Source organism: Sceloporus occidentalis, unplaced genomic scaffold (assembly GCF_023333645.1).
Source record: "Sceloporus occidentalis isolate IW3139 unplaced genomic scaffold, rSceOcc1.0.p SCAF_212, whole genome shotgun sequence".
NCBI lineage: Eukaryota > Metazoa > Chordata > Lepidosauria > Squamata > Phrynosomatidae > Sceloporus > Sceloporus occidentalis.
In genome coordinates this window covers 906,832-926,918 of record NW_028317192.1, presented here as the reverse complement: position 1 = coordinate 926,918, position 20,087 = coordinate 906,832, and the positions used below count along the sequence as shown (strand labels likewise).

General features: G+C 43.8%; 1 protein-coding gene across 12 annotated transcripts in view; it reads right to left on the bottom strand.

Moving 5' to 3' along the window:
• LOC149277525 (transcription factor 7-like 2) overlaps positions 1-20,087 on the bottom strand; it is a 107,520-nt gene that overhangs the window by 54,046 nt on the left and 33,387 nt on the right. For 11 of the 12 annotated variants that reach the window (XM_089502788.1, XM_089502790.1, XM_089502789.1 and 8 more), the window contains one exon: positions 1,374-1,475. The exons of the other annotated variant lie outside the window; for it this stretch is intronic. In XM_089502788.1, coding sequence (XP_089358914.1) covers positions 1,374-1,475 — 102 coding nt within the window. The remainder of the gene's footprint in view (positions 1-1,373; positions 1,476-20,087) is intronic. 12 annotated transcript variants of the gene reach the window in all.

Here is a 20,087-nt window from a genome sequence, read left to right as displayed (position 1 = left end):
GGGAACTACACTTATTAACCAACTACTTATTGGTAGTAGCAGCTCTAGGGTTAAGTTATAGGCATACCTGGGAACTCCAGAAGAAGCGCCGCTTCTCCAGGTCAACACCCAAATCGTACGGGTTGAGTGAGCGGGGTCCCCACATCAGGGGGAACACTCACTAACGTTGGTGGGAACGCCTGCGACGTCAGCGAGCGCGCGCCCACCAACGTCATCGACAATGCCCACCGACGACAGTGGGACCACCGGTGACATCAGCCGGACCACCAACTCAGGTACACCAGGCCACATCCCACAAGGGGGGTTCCGCTGTAGCCGGAGCGTAAACGTTCCCAGGTATGGTTATAGGTGACCTGAAACCTTTTGTCTCCCAATCTTGTATTATAAGTGTTTCTTTCTCCTGTGAGGAGGGAAAGTGGACAGATCCATGGACAGAGTGATGTTTTTAACTAAAATCCTGTTTTTTTCGTACTATAACGAAAGGATAGTCCTGCTACTTTTCCCAAAACATCTATTATATTTGGGACTTTATAGTTTTAATACCGAGGCGGGCAACAAGTAAAAAAAAAAAAAAAAAAAAAAAAAAAGACGAATTCCGTGTTTCCGACATTAATTTCTGATTCTATCCGTGGCTCTTTGTATATGATGAAGCTCAATAATGTAAATCCTTAACAGTGTTTTGCTTAACGCATGTGCCGGGGCCAACCGACTCAACCGGAGAAGGTATAAACGCCAACCGTGACGGAACTGGAGTCAACTTATACGTATTTAATGAATATATAAATACAATGTGTCCAAAAAACACCCACTTCTAGACATACAGAATGAGATAACTAACATTCTGAATTAAATATGATAATAACGACTATTAATTTCCATTTGGCTGATTTCAAAATGGCTATTTTTTTATATTTAATAAAGTGACTTCCTGCCATAGTAATAAATATTAGAATTCTGTAAATAAAGTTTCCCCAACATCTTAAATAGAATTCTGTTCTACACGAATGTTTATAGAAAGACACAAAATGAATCAGATATTCTCCACAATTTGGCTCTGGATGCCGTCATTTTAAGAAGTATCTCAGGTCATGCAATATATTAAATTATTTGGCGGCGCAATAAAGCCCTGAGACGTTAGAGAGAGATGCGGTGTTTGGGTTTATGTGGCTTGGTGTTATTGGAGTCTCGTTCCCTACGGGATTAGAAACGAAGTTCGAGAGGGACAGGCGTTTTTGGGGCATTCAAAGCCAAATTCTCCACCTACGTGGGTCCACCTCAGCGCATCGAGAGACCTTTCGGCAAGCGTCTGGCGGTGAGACACAAACACAAACCCAACGAGCGCTCTGATTCTTTGCGTGAAGGGTGTTACTTACGACGACGTGTCCGGGAGATGGAGACCTTGCGTCCTTCATTGCTTGTCTGCTCTGCAGGCTGCCTGCTTGCATATCGATCAGGGGCCATTTCATCTGAAGGTACTGGATGGAGAAGCAAAAAAAGAAATGGAGAGGAGAGGAAAGAGACAAAAAACAGGTGTTTAGAAGGCAACATAAAAAAAGGCTAAAAAAAACCCCCAAAATATATTTTTTTTGCCCAAAAAGTTGCAATAAGGTGAGCGAAGCTTTTAAATCCCTCTGGCGAGCAGATGGTTAAAACGGCACTGGGAGGCAGATTAAATAAAGCACATGCAGGGTGCAAAGGACATGTTTAAAACACGCGTGAAGGGTGTGATATGTTAAGCGTAGGGTTAGGTCACGCAGCAGAGCGTTCACAAAATACAAAGTTTAACATTTATCGGCCAACAAAGTCGTTCCTGGCATTAATGGGTCAATTTCAACGCTTTTAGCATAATTATTTCCCTTTATTAAAACAAGAAAATGAATCAAAACGAAAAAGTTTGTGATTTTGTGGGGGGAAGAAATATTTGGTTCATCCCAGAGCATTATCTGATCAATTTCTTGTCTCGAGGTTCTCTCTCCACCCCCCCCCCTTTACAAAGGCTGCCTGAACCAATCAGCAACAATTATTAATTGTTTCATCTAAACCCTTTAGCACCAGTCTGGCACTGACAGGGTTAATCTCCGCCCGTATAGGTCCGCGGGGCCCGAGACGGTGTCCAGGAGGAGACGTTTGGCCAGAAGACGCCAGACCCGCGGCCGAGGGTGCCTATAATATAATCTACGCGAGGTAGTTATTATTTCTTACTTAACATAAAAGCCTCATTGTCTGCCAAATCCCATCACCACAGGCTACCCCAACCGCATATTTTTTACGAGTCTGCATTTCAACGCCGAGCGTCTCCAACGAGTGCGATTTCCAATTACATCAGGACGGCATCGCTGGCTATATAACGTTACTGGTTTGCGGAAATGAGACTCAGACCCCACTGCCGCGCGAGCTAAACGAATCCAGATGCCCCTGAGGGCCGCACGGCGCTCGATGCCGGTCTATACATTCAAATGTCAAAAACTTCCCCCACCCCCCTGCCGTGGCAATTCTCAAAGGTGTAACTGCCACTGACTCAACGTACCCGGTGGGTGCCAACAACCGGCTCTATACGGAGTGAATGTTAATCCATAAGAATAAGAAGACGAAGTATGAGAATTTTACTGATACAATTCTGGGGAAAACCCATTAACTTTCCATAGAACTTCCACGAATCCCAACAATCCACCCCATCTACCTATCTCTATCTCTATCTACTATCCATCTATCCATCTATATACATGGCTGTTCAAAAGTTTGGGGTCACTCAGCTGGTTTCATGGAAATCAAGGACATTTCTGGCTGTAACATAATTACAAAACATTTCTAACCATCAATTATCCTTTTAAACTTAAACTTGGATCAGCGAACACAACGTGCCATTGGAACACAGGAGTGATGGGAGTGATAAAGGGCCAATGGAACACAGGAGTGATGGAAGTGATAAAGGGCCGTTGGAACACAGGAGTGATGGGAGTGATAAAGGGCCATTGAAACACAGGAGTGATGGGAGTGATAAAGGGCCATTGGAACACAGGAGTGATGGGAGTGATAAAGGGTCATTGGAACCCAGGAGTGGTGGGAGTGATAAAGGGCCATTGGAACACAGGAGTAATGGGAGTGATAAAGGGCCATTGGAACACAGGAGTGATGGGAGTGATAAAGGGCCACAGGAACACAGGAGTGATGGGAGTGATAAAGGGCCATTGGAACACAGGAGTGATGGGAGTGATAAAGGGCCATTGTAACACAGGAGTGATGGGAGTGATAAAGGGCCATTGGAACACAGGAGTGATGGGAGTGATAAAGGGTCATTGGAACCCAGGAGTGATGGGAGTGATAAAGGGCCATTGGAACACAGGAGTAATGGGAGTGATAAAGGGCCATTGGAACACAGGAGTGATGGGAGTGATAAAGGGCCACAGGAACACAGGAGTGATGGGAGTGATAAAGGGCCATTGGAACACAGGAGTGATGGGAGTGATAAAGGGCCATTGGAACACAGGAGTGATGGGAGTGATAAAGGGACATTGGAACACAGGAGTGATGGGAGTGATAAAGGGCCATTGGATTACAGGAGTGATGGGAGTGATAAAGGGCCACTGGAACACAGGAGTGATGGGAGTGATAAAGGGCCATTGTAACACAGGAGTGATGGGAGTGATAAAGGACCATTGGAAGACAGGAGTGATGGGAGTGATAAAGGGACATTGGATTACAGGAGTGATGGGAGTGATAAAGGGCCATTGGAACACAGGAGTGATGGGAGTGATAAAGGGCCATTGGAATCCAGGAGTAATAGGAGTGATAAAGGGCCATTGGAACCCAGGAGTGATGGGAGTGATAAAGGGCCATTGGAACACAGGAGTGATGGGAGTGATAAAGGGCCATTGGAACCCAGGAGTGATGGGAGTGGTAAAGGGCCACTGGAACACAGGAGTGATGGGAGTGATAAAGGGCCATTGGAACACAGGAGTGATGGGAGTGATAAAGGGCCACTGGAACACAGGAGTGATAGGAGTGATAAAGGGCCACTGGAACACAGGAGTGATGGGAGTGATAAAGGGCCATTGTAACACAGGAGCGATGAGCGTGATAAAGGGCCATTGGAACACAGGAGTGATGGGAGTGATAAAGAGCCACTGGAACACAGGAGTGATGGGAGTGATAAAGGGCCGTTGGAACACAGGAGTGATGAGAGTGATATAGGGCCATTGGAACACAGGTGTGATGGGAGTGATAAAGGGCCATTGTAACACAGGAGTGATGAGAGTGATATAGGGCCATTGGAACACAGGAGTGATGGGAGTGATAAAGGGCCTCTGTACTCCTATGAAGAGATTCTATTAAAAATCAGCCGATTTAGCTACAACATTATTTACAACATTAACCCCGTCTGTGAAGGATTTATTTTAATGGACATTTGCCCCCTCCCCCACTTAAAAAAAGGGAATTTCTCAGTGACCCCAAACTTTTGAACAGTGGTGTATTTACTCTTATAAGCACTGCTAAAAAGTAGCAAGTATTTTAACCCAAGAAAAACACAAGATCCAACCAACACATGAAACAGACAGTGGCCGACCAAATGAATTGGTCGCCATCATACCCAGGCCACCCAGAGACCCTGAGACTGGGGTAAAAACCCTGAGAATCTGCCCATTCATCCCAAGAACACTCCAAAAAATGTTCACAATACAGCGCTACGGAAAGTGATGGCGCTATATAAATCAATAAATAATAATAATTATAAACTTTCCACTATTTGTCATAATAATAATATTATTAAAGAAAGAAAGAGAAATATTTAAAGAAATTTTATTTCTTATTTTTTTCCTTTCAATAACGTATCGTAAGATGCACAAAACTCACATGGTAAAAAATAAAAAAAATAAAAGGTTTCTGGGGCAGAAGTCATTCTTCGTTATTACAAACTTATACCCCGCAGCGTTAAAACGTTTAATAAGACGCACCTTTTGCTGCGGCTCAGATATCTCTCTTAGGGAAAACACGGTTTGGAAAGTATGTTTCCGGATCTGCCCCACACCCTGAATATTTAATTCCAGAAGGATAATGAAACCAGATGTTTAAAGGGAGATTACAATATTACTTATTGTTACCAGATCTACCTTTACATGAAGATTAAAACGGTGTAAATGTCAGATAAATAGATAGAAGGGTAAGTTTACTGAGAGGTAAGAATCATGGGGCAAGGAAACGTTTTTTGGAGTAATGTTACGTTATTAATGAGGAACGGCTGCATTTTTTAAAAAACCATAACTGAATTTGGCAGCTTCCTGGGTATTACTATTATTTTTATGTAATTTTCTATTATTAAATGTTACAATTTTATATTTTCTGGCTGTGACACCCAATAAATAAATGTGGGGGGGGGGCATTTAATGTGTATTGCCCATGATCCCTCAGTGCAGGAGGCGTCGGAAACCCATTGGCCAGCCCAAGCAGGAAGTTGCAAGCCACTTCCTGTTCTCTCCCGTCAGCCCAAGCAGGAAGTTGGAAGCCGCTTCCTGTTCTCTCCCGTCAGCCCAAGCAGGAAGTTGGAAGCCGCTTCCTGTTCTCTCCCCGCGTTGTTTTAGCGGACGGCGCAGGAGCCTCTAGCGCTAGAGATTTTTTCCAGCCGCGCAGGTCCCTCCGTAACGCTATTATCACAGATACCTCAGGGCGACGGGCGATTTAACCCCGCGATGGGGCAGCAAGATGGCGGCTCCCGCATACAGCGCATTACGGGATAACAAAGGGTATTTTTATATTATTACTATCAATTCTAATATCTGTATAAACATATTAATTATGCTTTAATTTTCATTCCTTAAATTTTAGTTAATTTTCATTTTTTTACACTTTATTTAATTTTCATTTTTAGAACATGAAATGTGACAGTTTTTCCCTTGAATGTCAGGAGTCATTTTGGAGCAGATCTGCTTTAATTGAAAAGTATATTTTTATGGCATCGGGGGAGAAGGGGGGGGTTGGGACCCAAAGAGGGATTAGCCAAACTAAACAGGGACACTCGGAAGGAACTACCAAGGAAATTCGCTAGCCTCCTTTTACTATTATGATTTATTGATTTATGTAGCGCCATCATATGCCGCAGTGCTGTACAACGTACTTGTATTATTCTAATAGTGAAGCTGCGGTGTGGCTGCGCATGGGCTTCTGCCAAATCTAATAAAACAAAACCAGTTCTTCCTGCAAAGAAGTTTGGAAACGTCAATGTTTTTTCAAATGAAAGCTGATGTACTAGCGTTAGGGGGGCCGCCGTACTAGTGTTAGGGGGGCCGCCGTCTTGTTTCATTATAATTAAGGGATCTGCCCCCTTAACCCCAAGCCCAGAAGACGACGTATTCACTCATTTCCGGGAGCTGCTTGGGAACGATCGGGTTTCTCCGTGTAAATCGAAAAACTATCGGCCCAAAGTCAGCAACTCAGAAGCGATACTTTATGACAAGCGGGAGGCGGCTTAAGTTTTTTGTATTAAATTAATGTACTTTGGGCAGCTTCCTCTTTTCAGTGGGTTTTGCATGAGAGTCGACCTTAATCCAGGAAGGGTTAATAATAAAATCATTTCGATTTGTTGAAAACATGTATTCGATTTTTTTGAACTATACATTATGCAGGGCCAGGTGCAGGAGGAACTTGCCAGGGCCGGCCCTTCATTATATATCATCATAGATTGTATGAGATCAGAAACCCAGGACCTGCCGGCAGATCGGCCCCCATCCGGCCCCCGTCTAGTCGCTCATTTACTGCTGTAAAGACTCAAACCTTAATCAGTCGTTGGTCTCGTCTTAGATTCAGGAGCCGTATGTCTATCCCATGCATGTTTAATCCCCTCACTGTATTACCCTCTACCACCTCTGCTGGGAGGCTGTTCCACTTATCTACCGCCCTCTCAGTAAAGTACATTTCATTCTATCTGATTTTTCAGTTAGTGATACTAATATATATTTAAAATCACTTGTTTTTTCTATAGGATAGCCAGTGCGGGTTTAAAATGAGTAAAACTCTCTGTAGTTACCAGCAAAGACCCGAATAAGACCTGGGCGAAAGCAATGAGAATTCTAAAATTACTCTGAATATAAAACTGGCCTCTTTCTCAGCAAAAGCAAAAAATGAATCAAAGTTGATATATTTCATGTCAGGTTTGCGAAGGGTTTTGGGGAAACCAAACAGTTCATTGTACGACGTCGATGATTAATGAAGCAGTTACTTTGCCGGTATTCACACTGCTGTGGGTCACAGTGTGAGAACACGTCCAGAAAGCATTTAAGAAGGATGATGGGGAGCGGTTTTGCCACAAAATACCACGTTTCATTCTTTTCTTTATTACATCATCATTAGGACTACATGACATAATCATTACATCAACAGGGGACCATCGAGACATCTTAACAGATCCTAATATGAACTCTTTTTTTATATTTTCTTCATGACATTACAATGATAACATTATGACACCATCATGACATCATAAGTAGGCCATCAAAACATCTTAAAAGATTTTAATAATATGTAAAATAGCGTTTTCATCTTTTCTTTATGACATCAAAATGATAACATTATGACATCATTATTACATCATCAGTGGGTCATCAAAACATCCAAAATACTGGATCCTGGCCTGGGCACCGAGCATCAAAACCCCCAAATATTAACCAGGTTAAAAAAAAAAACAGGTTCCAAAACGTAATGAGGAGGGGGAGGGGGGGACAAGCAACGGTCAACCATGAAGTACGTGAAGTGCACTCTTGTTGTTAAACATGGATCATCAAGGTGGTTTAATATTTGTTGTTACCAAGCAACCGGGAACATAGCGGAATACGACGTACAAGCAGACGGATCAAGGCTGCCTTCCAGACATCCGAAGCATTATCAATGATATTTTGTGGCCAAATCGCTCCCCCTCATCCCTCTTGAACCCCCCCTCGCAGCAGAAGGTGTACAATGCCGCGTTCGGACAGTTACACCTAAAGGGTTAAATCTCATCTCCAAGCTCACTGGGGCCTGGCGGGCTAATGTGCTGAATTTCGGCATTTCTTATCCCAAATTATGAGTGAGCAGGGAGGGGTCAGACTAGAGAAATGCCGGGGAGCAGAGACATTAAGAAGTACTGAGGAGGGCCGGGGAGATAAGAGATAGATGGATAAGAAAATACGCAAATTATGACAAATGTGATTAAAATTTATACTACAGATATTGAAGACATTCAACGTGTAACCCCAGTTCACTAGAGGGGCAAACGGCTTCTGCTACAGACAGGGGGGCCGCAACCAGATCCAGTGTGTGTGTGTGGGGGGGTTTCTGGGCCCCTGAACTGAAAGGGTTAATAAGGTACGAAAAATGGATGGAAAGCGTAAAATGCCAGAAGCAGGACAGTAAACCTGGGGATACGGACAGGCGTCAGGCTTCAGAGCCCCCGGGGGCCAAACCATCGTATTCACTGAGCTCTGAAACCATAGTCTGCAACGAAGAACGAAGCAGCGCAGAGAAGACAGACAACCGCCGGAACTCCGGTGCAAAGTTTACTAGAAGTCAACAAAACGCAACAAAAAAGAGCAGAACGGCGGAAAACGTTAACTTCATAAATTAGGTTTCATTGAAGCCTCAAATGGTTGACCCGGAGTTTTTTATTAACATGCGAATGTTTGATGTCTCCATGAAAAGTGGGATTTTTGATATTGATATCGGAATCGGCGCCGGCCGCTCCGTGCGATCCGAGAAACCCTTTGACAGATTTGTAATAACGAGGTGTAATAACAAATTGCTTTATCGCGCGTCTATCGATCTTCAGCTCCGTAGCAGAGCGAGACGTTATATCTTTGCACATTAATAATTCAGCGCAATCGCGGATCGCGGGGAGAAAAAAAAAACTTTTTTTCAGAAACATACTTTCTCATTTTGAGCTTTTTTTTTTTTTTAAAGTATTTTGGTAATTTCAAAAAATGTTGTTTTTACCAAAAATGTAGAACACATTTTAAATTTAATTTAAAACTTCTAGCCTGATAGGAATTTCTGTGGCTTTCTGCTATATGTTAAAGGGAACCTCACACCGATTCGGGGTTATATTCCAGGAGTAATAATTCATTAAATACTTCAAATAAACGAATATAAGATAAAGGAAGCCAGGTCTGGGGCCCCCGTTCTGGGGGTAATGTAAGTTGCCCCGGGGTAAGTTGCCCCGCGATGCGTTGGACGCTATTATGGTTTAATAATAAAGAACTGGCTGCTCTGAAGTTATTTAATGAATGAAACGGCTTTCAGAACGAGGTATTTGCGGAAAAATAGACGGTGGGAAGTCCAGAATTCTGGGTCACGTAGTTAAGGAGCTAGGAAGTGGTTTTGTGTCCCGAGAACAGAAGCGCCAATCAACAAGCGCTACGTCTATACGGGAGGGTAGCGCTTCCGCTGTCCGGTAGCTCGTTGGCGCTCGTTAACGGCGTTACCCTGAGGGTAAAGGCACTCGTCTCCCTAAGCGGTTGCCCATTCTCACCGAGATTGGAGTAAAAGCCTTGAGATGTTGGGGCAAAAAGTTCCCAAATATGCATCTAATCTTTTAGAGCACCACTTGAGTCCGCCTGTGCCCCATCAGACCCAGTCCTGACCCTCCTTGGTTACACTTCACCCAGTTTAAAGGACGCCCCTAGAGGTGGGTGAGATAACTGCAGTCGGGCCCCAGCTGGACCAGACCCTACGGAGATAAAGGTCATCAAGGGCCCATTGGTTGCGGAGAAGGGTTTGAGCCATACCTTTCTGAGCTCCTTCTCCCACCCCACCATGGGTCCACGTTGACCACCAAAATTGAAATGACTCACCCATGATGGCTCGTTCTCCCCCCAGTTTTATGTCCCCCCCCTTTTCTGCACCTCCCAGGGGCAAGGAAGTCTTGGTTTCTCAAAATGTTCTGCTGACACCTATATTTTGGGGGCAAATTCATATTGAACTCTGAGGGCAAATGTCTCTTTGGCTACCAAATAACATCAAAAGGGCTTCTGAACTTTTGTGGGGCTCGACTGCAATTAGCCCTGTCGGGGTAATACTTATGGGGCAAATACCTCGGGTATCGACCGATGAAGGGCAAACGACAAGACGACAACTTGGTATTTATAACCTCGTTAGCAGCCGTAACGCGAGGCCTGGTGGGATTTTCCAGCGCTGGATATATTTACCGAGTGCCAGTAATTAAGAATACGAAGGAAAACATTATCTGAAATCTGAAGGAATATTTAATGCGGGCATCGCGAGAAAACAGAGAAAGGAAGGGAATTAAGCAATGGTGCGTTTTGCTCGAAAACGAAATCACTGTTTACTGCAGCTTCAGCAATAAGGCCGAGGCGCAGCTATTAACTTCAACGCTCAACTTCATAGAGCTGGCTGTCTTTCCCAGCCATCCGTTTGATGTTACCTCCAAAGCGAGAGATCAAAGCCTCGGAGTGTGGTGAGGGAGAAGTCCCCGGCTCTTAGCCTAGCAGCCTGTGATATGTATGTTAAAAAAAAAAAAAAAATACTGCCCGAGAACCAGCGGAAAGGAAATAAACTCACGCGGGAAAGGGTTAAAAAAAAAAAAAAATCCGGGGTGTCTGACCTGCGCAGGTGCGGACCCTTTCCTTATGCCAGGTTTGGGGACTGACACTCGGGCTAGCCTTTTTTTTTTATGTTATTTGCATACCCTGCTGGCTTTTTAAGGGTTAATAGCGTTACGTACCGTGAATATATGTGTAAGAGTTTCCTCACAACGACAGACTGAATAAACGTTAAAACCCCAGTACGCTAGATCTTAAAAAATTGCACTTGAGTAATGGATGCGCAGGGGGGGTGTTTAAAGCGTGGGTGTGGCCTTGGTAGCATAGAGGCGGAGCTTCAGCAGAACCGGTGTGGAATGGCGCATGTCTCCGAATCAGGGCTGAGGATAGGGCTCAAAGTTCTAGCCCCACCCCCGAGGAGGCTTCAGAAACAATTCAGCTTCTGTAAAGGAGCGGGGAGGGGAATAATCATCAAGTTATTGGTTATTTCCTATTAATTGATTGATAGCCTCTTTGCACTTTAATGCTGTATGGTCCCTTTAAATCGTCATGTGGTTTCCCCGAAATATAAGAATAGGGGGTTTCTGCAGAACACTCTCATGTGCGTTCCTGGGAACTCGTGGGTTTGTAGCCTGGAGACCCCCAGTGAAGACCCCTGCTCCGGGTCTCTCAGTAGTGAACACGTCTCCATGCACTTCCCGGCAGTCGGCTCCAGCGCGCTCATTTTGAACGCCGCGTGTGCATGCGCGGCTGCATTGCAAGTAGACAACGAACTGACCACTTAAGAACGCGTTTTGTTTTCCCGCGCAGGAACTCGTTATCTATAAATAGTATTTGGGAGGTGAGATAAGCCGTGGCGGTGCTGAAACAGCATCTGCATTTCCTGCGTCGTCTACAAATAACCCCTTCCACTCCGGCTTCCGAGACGTTCCTCCAAGAGTTTCAGTTTCCGCTCGCGCCGGGAGCTTCTCGGATACATTTCCCGAGAGCGGAATCTGTTTATGGAACGTTTATCTCTGTAGCTAAAGAGCGACGTTCCACATTCCGCAAAACATTCATTTCACCCTCCGGTACGTCAAGCGCATGAACCTCCAGCGGATCTGAAGGTTTCATCATAAGAACACTTTAAAGAAGCCTTTTCGGTTTCTATAGCAACAGCTCATGCCGGCTTTTTGTGTCACATGACAATTAAGTGTCCCCGGCAAAAGTGATGAATGAGGCCAAAACGCACACAATTAAAGAACTGCTTCAGGGAAGCTTCTGGGCATTTAACTGAAACAACAGGTGGAACAGAAGCAAGTATTACAGTAATATAACCCCAGCGCTGTATACAGTAATATAACCCCCAGCGCTGTATACAGTAATATAACCCCCAGCGCTGTATACAGTAATATACCCCCCAGCGCTGTATACAGTAATGACCCCCAGCGCTGTATACAGTAATATAACCCCCCAGCGCTGTATACAGTAATAACCCCCAGCGCTGTATACAGTAATATAACCCCCAGCGCTGTATACAGTAATATAACCCCCCAGCGCTGTATACAGTAATATAACCCCCAGCGCTGTATACAGTAATATAACCCCCCAGCGCTGTATACAGTAATATAACCCCCCACGCTGTATACAGTAATATAACCCCCCCAGCGCTGTATACAGTAATATAACCCCCAGCGCTGTATACAGTAATATAACCCCCCAGCGCTGTATACAGTAATATAACCCCCAGCGCTGTATACAGTATTATAACCCCCAGCACTGTATACAGTAATATAACCCCCCAGCGCTGTATACAGTAATATAACCCCCAGCGCTGTATACAGTAATATAACCCCCAGCGCTGTATACAGTAATATAACCCCCCAGCGCTGTATACAGTAATATAACCCCAGTGCTGTATACAATAATATAACCCCCCAGCGCTGTATACAGTAATATAACCCCCAGCGCTGTATACAGTAATATAACCCCCCAGCGCTGTATACAGTAATATAACCCCAGTGCTGTATACAATAATATAACCCCCCAGCGCTGTATACAGTAATATAACCCTCAGCGCTGTATACAGTAATATAACCCCCAGCGCTGTATACAGTAATATAACCCCCAGCGCTGTATACAGTTATATAACCCCCAGCGCTGTATACAGTAATAACCCCCAGCGCTGTATACAGTAATATAACCCCCAGCGCTGTATACAGTAATAACCCCCAGCGCTGTATACAGTAATATAACCCCAGAGCTGTATACAGTAATAACCTGCTTTTATCTCATTTTGTCCCAATAAACTTCCTTTATCTGCAGACCTGGAGGCCGACATTGTTGACCACACTGAGCTGATGCTTTATGGCGATGCTAATGAAGTCTGTTCCTCCATAGACTTTCATTAGTCAGTGAGTCTTGCTGAGTGATTAAGACTGAGCCATTCTATCGCTCCCCACAGGCAGTATGATAAGGAGTCGGGGGGGTTAGTAGATCGGGGGTCAGATAACAGAGTGAGAACCTCATACAAATGGCTGATATGCAGCTGCCTGAAAACATTATATTATGGGGCAAAAACTACAACTGGGGTAAAAATGAAAACAGCCAAATATTTTTGAAAACGCCTTTTTTTATCTGATACGAGGAGTAGAGAAATGGTGGGGAATCCCAACTGTTTCTAAACTGCAGCTCTTACAATCCAGCAATTAAATGGCCGACTCGAGCTGTAATTTACAAGCCCGATTGGCAATCTACCTGTCGGCTATCATTGGCCTGGATAAGGATGGTGTTTAAGGCTCGGGCCTGTGCTTACGCCTCCTCGCCTGCCCATGATGCCCACTCCCTGCTGTGACCGGGTGAATCTCCCTAACTACAGCACGGAACCAACCACTCGCCTGAATGCGACCCGCACCATGCGCGGACCTAACAGCTGTCCTAAAACGGGGATCCTCTAACGTCGCCGTCTCCAAAGCAAACTCTCGTTACGCGGCTTGGATCTGAACGCTAATTACTCCCTCGATAATTTGTCTCGATATTTACGGAAAATTCCCGCAGCTCCAAATTCACAGCTTTTACATACAAGCCAGGGGCCACAGACGCGCTAAGGGGCCGCAACGCAGAGATATTTAGCTGAATTACCCAATATAACGTTACCCCCCCATTAACTCCTTCATTACCAGTCCACTGATTTAAAAAGCAGAATGAAACCTGTAGCGATTTATAGAAATCGGCTTATTTATAGTAATTCGTTGCTTCTGTTGCTGGGCTTCTGATTTCAGATCCAAATGTTTAATTTTGATTTAAGATCCTGTTTAATATCTTTAACCCCTGAGGACAATGAGTTGTCCTTAAACCCATTGTGAGCCCGTACATGTACAGGCTTTGTCATGAAGGGGTTAATCATAAGGATTGAGCCATAAAAAAACAAATATCCATTATAGTAAGTGGAAACATGCATAGTTCAGAGCGATCAGGGGTTAAAAAAATTCATTTTTAATAGTATTTCTTTGTATTGGTCGAATGGTAACCGTCCTGATCCCCATAACTGGGAACTCTCTGGGTTTTTGCCCCAATCTCAGGGTGAAGGGGCAGATTCTCGGGGGGTTACACAGTCTGACTCCATCCTATTCTCCCTCTGTGATCATATATAAGACTCCCATTTGGTGTTTTTGCTCCCAGTGTGTTATGATTGATACCCCTGCTTGACTACAGGTGACTCAATAAAGTGTCTCCATTAAATAATTGTTTCCATGGCAACAGATATTACAACCATTTGGGTAACTCATCTGATCAGTCACAATGTGCGATTAAAGGGGAAACCAAACTCATCTACTAACTACCGACCATTCTATGTTTATCAGCTTTTGGAGCTGAGATAGGTGGCAGCCGGTGGCAGAACCAGCATTACATACGCAGCTGGGAAATGCATGATGTCAGGTGTCACGGATGTTACAAGTAGCAAGAAAATCCAATCCTATACCAAAAATACCTTTCCCTTTTTTCAGGGCTGTATTGGGCCTCTTTGTTATTTATTGTAGAGGGTAGTAGACAAGTGGAACAGCCTCCCAGCAGAAGTGGTAGAGGGTAATACAGTGAGGGGATTAAACATGCATGGGATAGACATACGGCTCCTGAAGCTAAGACGAGACCAACGACTGATTAAGGTTTGAGTCTTTACAGCAGGAGAAACGGGCGACTAGACGGGGGCCGGATGGGGCCAAAACAATCAGACCTTCCTGCCTCGTTCCCCGGGAGGATCGGGAGGACCGGGAGGATCGGGAGGACCGGGAGGACCGGGAGGATCGGGAGGATCGGGAGGACCGGGAGGACCGGGTGTCGCTGCCTTCGGTGAGTCTCGGAACAACAAATGACATCAGACGCCAAAGAAAGCGCAGGGAGCGCGAACTTTCCGCTAATTCCTCCCTTGGCTGCAAATAGGATACAGAGTAAGACGCTGAGCCTCTACATCCTGCGCGCGGAATTTGTCGCCGTGCCGAGGTCCCGGCCCTTTATCCCGAGACACGCCAGGACTGTCAGCCCAGAGCCGAGGATTTAGAGTAAGCTCCCCGGCAGCGCCGACACTCGGAGAGACCGACCCCGCGAGAGAGAGAGAGAGAGAGAGAGCCGGCGCGGCCAGCGAGATCCTTAACTCCGCGTCTATCCGGTTCTTATCTCCTCAAACTTTTCAATTCACTTTCTCTTCGGTTCTGTTTGGGGCCGAGACGTCTCAACAAGTTTATCAACTCAATCGATTCAGGGATAGCCTAACAGAGCGATGGCGAGAGTTACTAACATTAACCACCAGGGAGGCAATAAACACCCCGCTGCTGCACTCGCTGCTCCATCAATAAAGACTTCGAGACGCAGGAAGTTTCTCCTAACTATTTATACACAATAATATTCAAAAGATTGGGGTCACTTGGCATGGAAAATAAGAGTTTTCTAACCATCAATTATCCTTTTAAACTTAAACTTTTGATCAGTGAACACAACGTGCCATTGGAACACAGGAGTGATGGGAGTGATAAAGGGCCATTGGAACACAGGAGTAATGGGAGTGATAAAGGACCATTGGAACACAGAAGTGATGGGAGTGATAAAGGGCCATTGGAACACAGAAGTGATGGGAGTGATAAAGGGCCATTGGAACACAGGAGTGATGGGAGTGATAAAGGGCCATTGGAACACAGGAGTGATGGGAGTGATAAAGGGCCTCTGTACGCCTATGAAGAGATTCCATTAAAAATCAGCCGTTTTCCAGCTACAATAGTCATTTACAGCATTAACCCCGTCTGCGCTGGATTTCTGATCCATTTCATGTTATTTAAATGTGGAAAATCTGCTTTTCTTTCAAAAACAAGAAAATTCTAAATGGCCCCAAACTTTTGAATGGTAGCGTGTATGCGTGTGTGTCTATAACTGGTGTGCGGGGGGGGGGTATAATACTCGGTGTCTGTTGGAGTATGACAAGGAAATGTAATGGAACAAAGCAAATAAGACTGTCTGAGAGTGATTCTTTATAGTAACAGCGAACATCCATCACAGACGCCTCTCCTGTCCAGATCTCGCCAACTTTCTGTAATAAATACCCAGCAGTCCGGCTGCTCGCCCTGGGAATCTCTCACGGTTTGTTTCCTTCAATGTATGACGGTCTCAAAAAGGTCTTTCATCATCTTTTACCCCCAGCACAGTATACAGTAATATAACCCCAGTGCTGTATACAGTAATATAACCCCCAGCGCTGTATACAGTAATATAACCCCAGTGCTGTATACAGTAATATAACCCCCAGCGCTGTATACAGTAATATAACCCCAGCGCTGTATACAGTAATATAACCCCAGCACTGTATACAGTAATATAACCCCCAGCACTGTATACAGTAATATACCTTTCTCTCTCAAACACCACACTGAACTGATGCTTTGTGGCAATGCTAATGAAGTCATGTATATATATATATAGAGATAGATGACATTATTATATACTGTGTTATTTTTTTTAAAATTCCTGCAAAGAGATAAAAACTGCTTTGAAACAAAGAAACTATTGAGTTCACTTTTAGTGACTTTTGTTACAAAATATTCTTTGGTGTAAAAGTGAAAAACACTATTATGAGCTAATTTAGGGACAGAACAGTTTTGGGTTAAAAACGCACACAATGTTACGAAAACCACAAATATTTCTGATATTTATTCTTCAGAACGTTTCTAAGTCACAAAAGGCGCTGAAAGCATCGCGCAGCGAAGAGTACAATGCTGGCTTGCGGGCAGAACATGTGCAAACAAAGGCTTTTGGAACAAATTTGTTTCCTGGTGTCTATTTGAGGATAACAGATTTTTGCCGCTGTTACCGGAAGTAACGTTTACGGCAAAAAAAATTTAAATATATATTCAGGATCGTCTGGCTGGTGATTTACTAATTAAGGAAAAATTTTGTATGGAATCCAAACTATTCCGGATCTCTCACTATAACTAAAAAGAATCGTCGGAGGTCGAATTCCGCTGACAGCCTCCCAGCGGAATTTGTTTTTAGTTTTTTAACTATTTTAACTGTATAAAACAGCTAATATTCTACAGTCCTCTCCAATACTGTTGCGATCTTTTTTTTACCAAGACTGAAACGAGACGGTCCATTGATGACGTATTTATACTCTTTTGGGCACTTTGGGCATTTAAAATAGAAGGATTAAAATAGTCAGTAAATAAGCAGCCAATCAGTGAAGGTGAAGCAAATCTGCCATCCACTCAATAGCGAAAACATAAAATATAAAGCAAAGTTATTGTACGTTCCGGCCATTGGGTGGCTTTCGTATCCCAGCATGCACTTCGCCTTCCCTTCACTGATTGGCTGCTTATCAGACAACACGGCAAGGACATCAATGAACCCCAAGATTGTGATCCCCGTTTTCTCCTGTGCCGCCAATAGACCCTCGTGCACATGGGCCGCCATGGGGCGAGCCGGGGGGGCCTGAGCCTGCGCAGCCGGTGACCCCCGAAACGGAGGAACGTTTTCTTTTACATCCTCAAGGAGCCAAATCATCTCCGAGCAACTGACTGATTTACTGAAGGTCAAGTGGAGATATTCTTAGTAGTGATGAGCAGAGCGCACGCAGGTTTCGCTGACCCGAGGTGATCTTGGATTGTTTACATAAATATATAAATATGGAAAAAAACATAAATGGTGTCACCCCGTGGTCACGGCTTCCATGCAGGTCAGAGAGAACCATGCAGGTTAGAATTCCTGGTATGAATAGCGAAGGGTGAATGGGACCCCCACGCAGAAGATTTAAAGGTGGGGATATATCATATAGCCTTTCTCTTCATGCTCGACACTTTCAGGCTCCCTCTATGTCCTCTCCGACAATCGATTTTGTGTGGGGGGAAAGGACCGGCTTCTTTGATTTCTTTCTGCTGGTCTTAGCACATGATATTTTATAATAATATATATATATAATATTATAAAGCACTATATTTCTAAGCAGTTGGATCTGCCCCCCGACGAAGCAGCCAACCTGCCCCGGGGCTCTTCCTACCATCTCTTTCACAAACGGGAGAATAAACCGCCCTTAGATCCGAGGGCTTGTAGTCTGTAAATTCCGTCCGGACCCACGGAGGCCTCATAGATCCCAGCGAGCTCCTGAACGCAGCGCTCATTAGTAACGTCCCGGCCCACTCGGGGAGACGCAGCTGTGCTGTGAGATTCCACACAAACTGATTGATGAGGACGCGGAAAATCTCAACTAAGCAGACCTGAAAGAGACCGGAGACTGACACTGCCCGGGGGTTTAAAAACCCAGGACCTACCGGCAGATCGGCCCCATCCGGCCCCCGTCTAGTCGCCAGTTTCTCCTGCTGTAAAGACTCAAACCTTAATCAGCCATTGGTCTCGTCTTAGATTCAGGAGCCGTATGTCTATCCCATGCATGTTTAATACCTCACTGTATTACCCTCTACCACTTCTGCTAGGAGGCTGGTCCACTTATCAACCACACTCTCAGTAAAGTAAAAATGAATTCTTACACTTATCTCTCTATTGAACTTTCCATCCCAACCATGAATCACTAAAAATGTGTATGGGAGGGTAACAACACAAATTATAACAAAGAACCTTTTGCAATCACATGACAATCGTGCAGGGCCATGAAAATCGTGTTAATAATGAAATATTATCCACAGACAGAAACGCTTTTTTTTTTATCATCCATGTGAACATTAAGTGTGCAGCTGCGGGTACAAAAGGAGACTCGGGGTCTGGACGCCTTCCAAATTAAAGACAGGAAAAACACACAGAATTTCTTAGAGAAAGCCAGAGGGAGTTTCAGTAAGGCCTTACAGACAAATACGGTTAGAGCCCCAGCTTTGGGCCGATCTGCTAAGTGAGGTTTAAAAAAAAAAAACTGTGTCCCCGCGGTCACCCCCAACCAAGACACACGCCATTGGACGGATCTGCGTTAATAAAGCGAGCGCGGGATACATGCACAGACTGTTACATTGTAACAAAGGTCACATGACTCGCAAATACACCTTTAAAGGGACAGCGTCTCCCGCGCCAAGACAAAAAGTTTCTTTAACTCGACCGCTCACTCTTACAACCTGGCTGAGGGGTCGCTAATCTTACAGCATGCATCCTATAATGGCAATAATTTATGCATCTAGAAATGTATAGGCGCTAAATCTGTTGTATTCACATCATTTAAAGAGAATTTTGGAAAGCACCATTTTTTGGCGAGTATTTTAGAGTCATCGATTACTTTTCTAATGCATAATGATAATGATTCGTAATGCAAATGTATATACAGTATGTTATATATATATATATATATATATAAATATATATATATATATAGTGTGGGGCTTAATCACCCCAAAGTCACTGCATAGGTTGACTTACAATTAGATATTTAGGCTTTTTAATAATAATAAAAAGCAGTGCTAAAAAATAATGCAAAAAAAAAGAATCCTGTATATTTATTTCTCTATATTACTGTTAATAAAAATAAATAAAAAAATAAATAATTCCAGGAATCAGATATCTGCCCCTCATTTCCTTCACCGTGACTTTTTCCATGTACTTATTTTATTAAATGGGGTAAAAATTGTATCGTCTTCATTTGTTTTTTTTACAGAATAAATAAATAAACAAATGGAATAAATAAAATAATAATAATGCAGTGTCTAAGGGGGAGATAAAGGTTACCCACATAGCACACAACCAAGTCTATCATTCACCATAGTAACAATCCTATTTATAATATAGCCTACCTGCATCAAAGGACTGCAGCAAGAAGCTAAATGAAGGTCTAGTGGTACATTCACGCACTACAGATGAAGAAGAAACTCACATAAGCATGTCTGTGAAAGGCTTCCAAATACATAATAAACACAATTATTTACTGAATCTCTGATTCGCATTAAGGTAAAGCGTTAACATTAGGAAATAGAGATCAAACAGAATAATTAAACAAAAAAAAATAATAAAAATAATAAAAAAATAATAATAATAATTCAGGCAAAAATTGTAGTCCTTCTGTACCTCTTTTTTTTCTTTTTTTTTAATTTTGGGATTTATCAGGAGGGTTGCAGA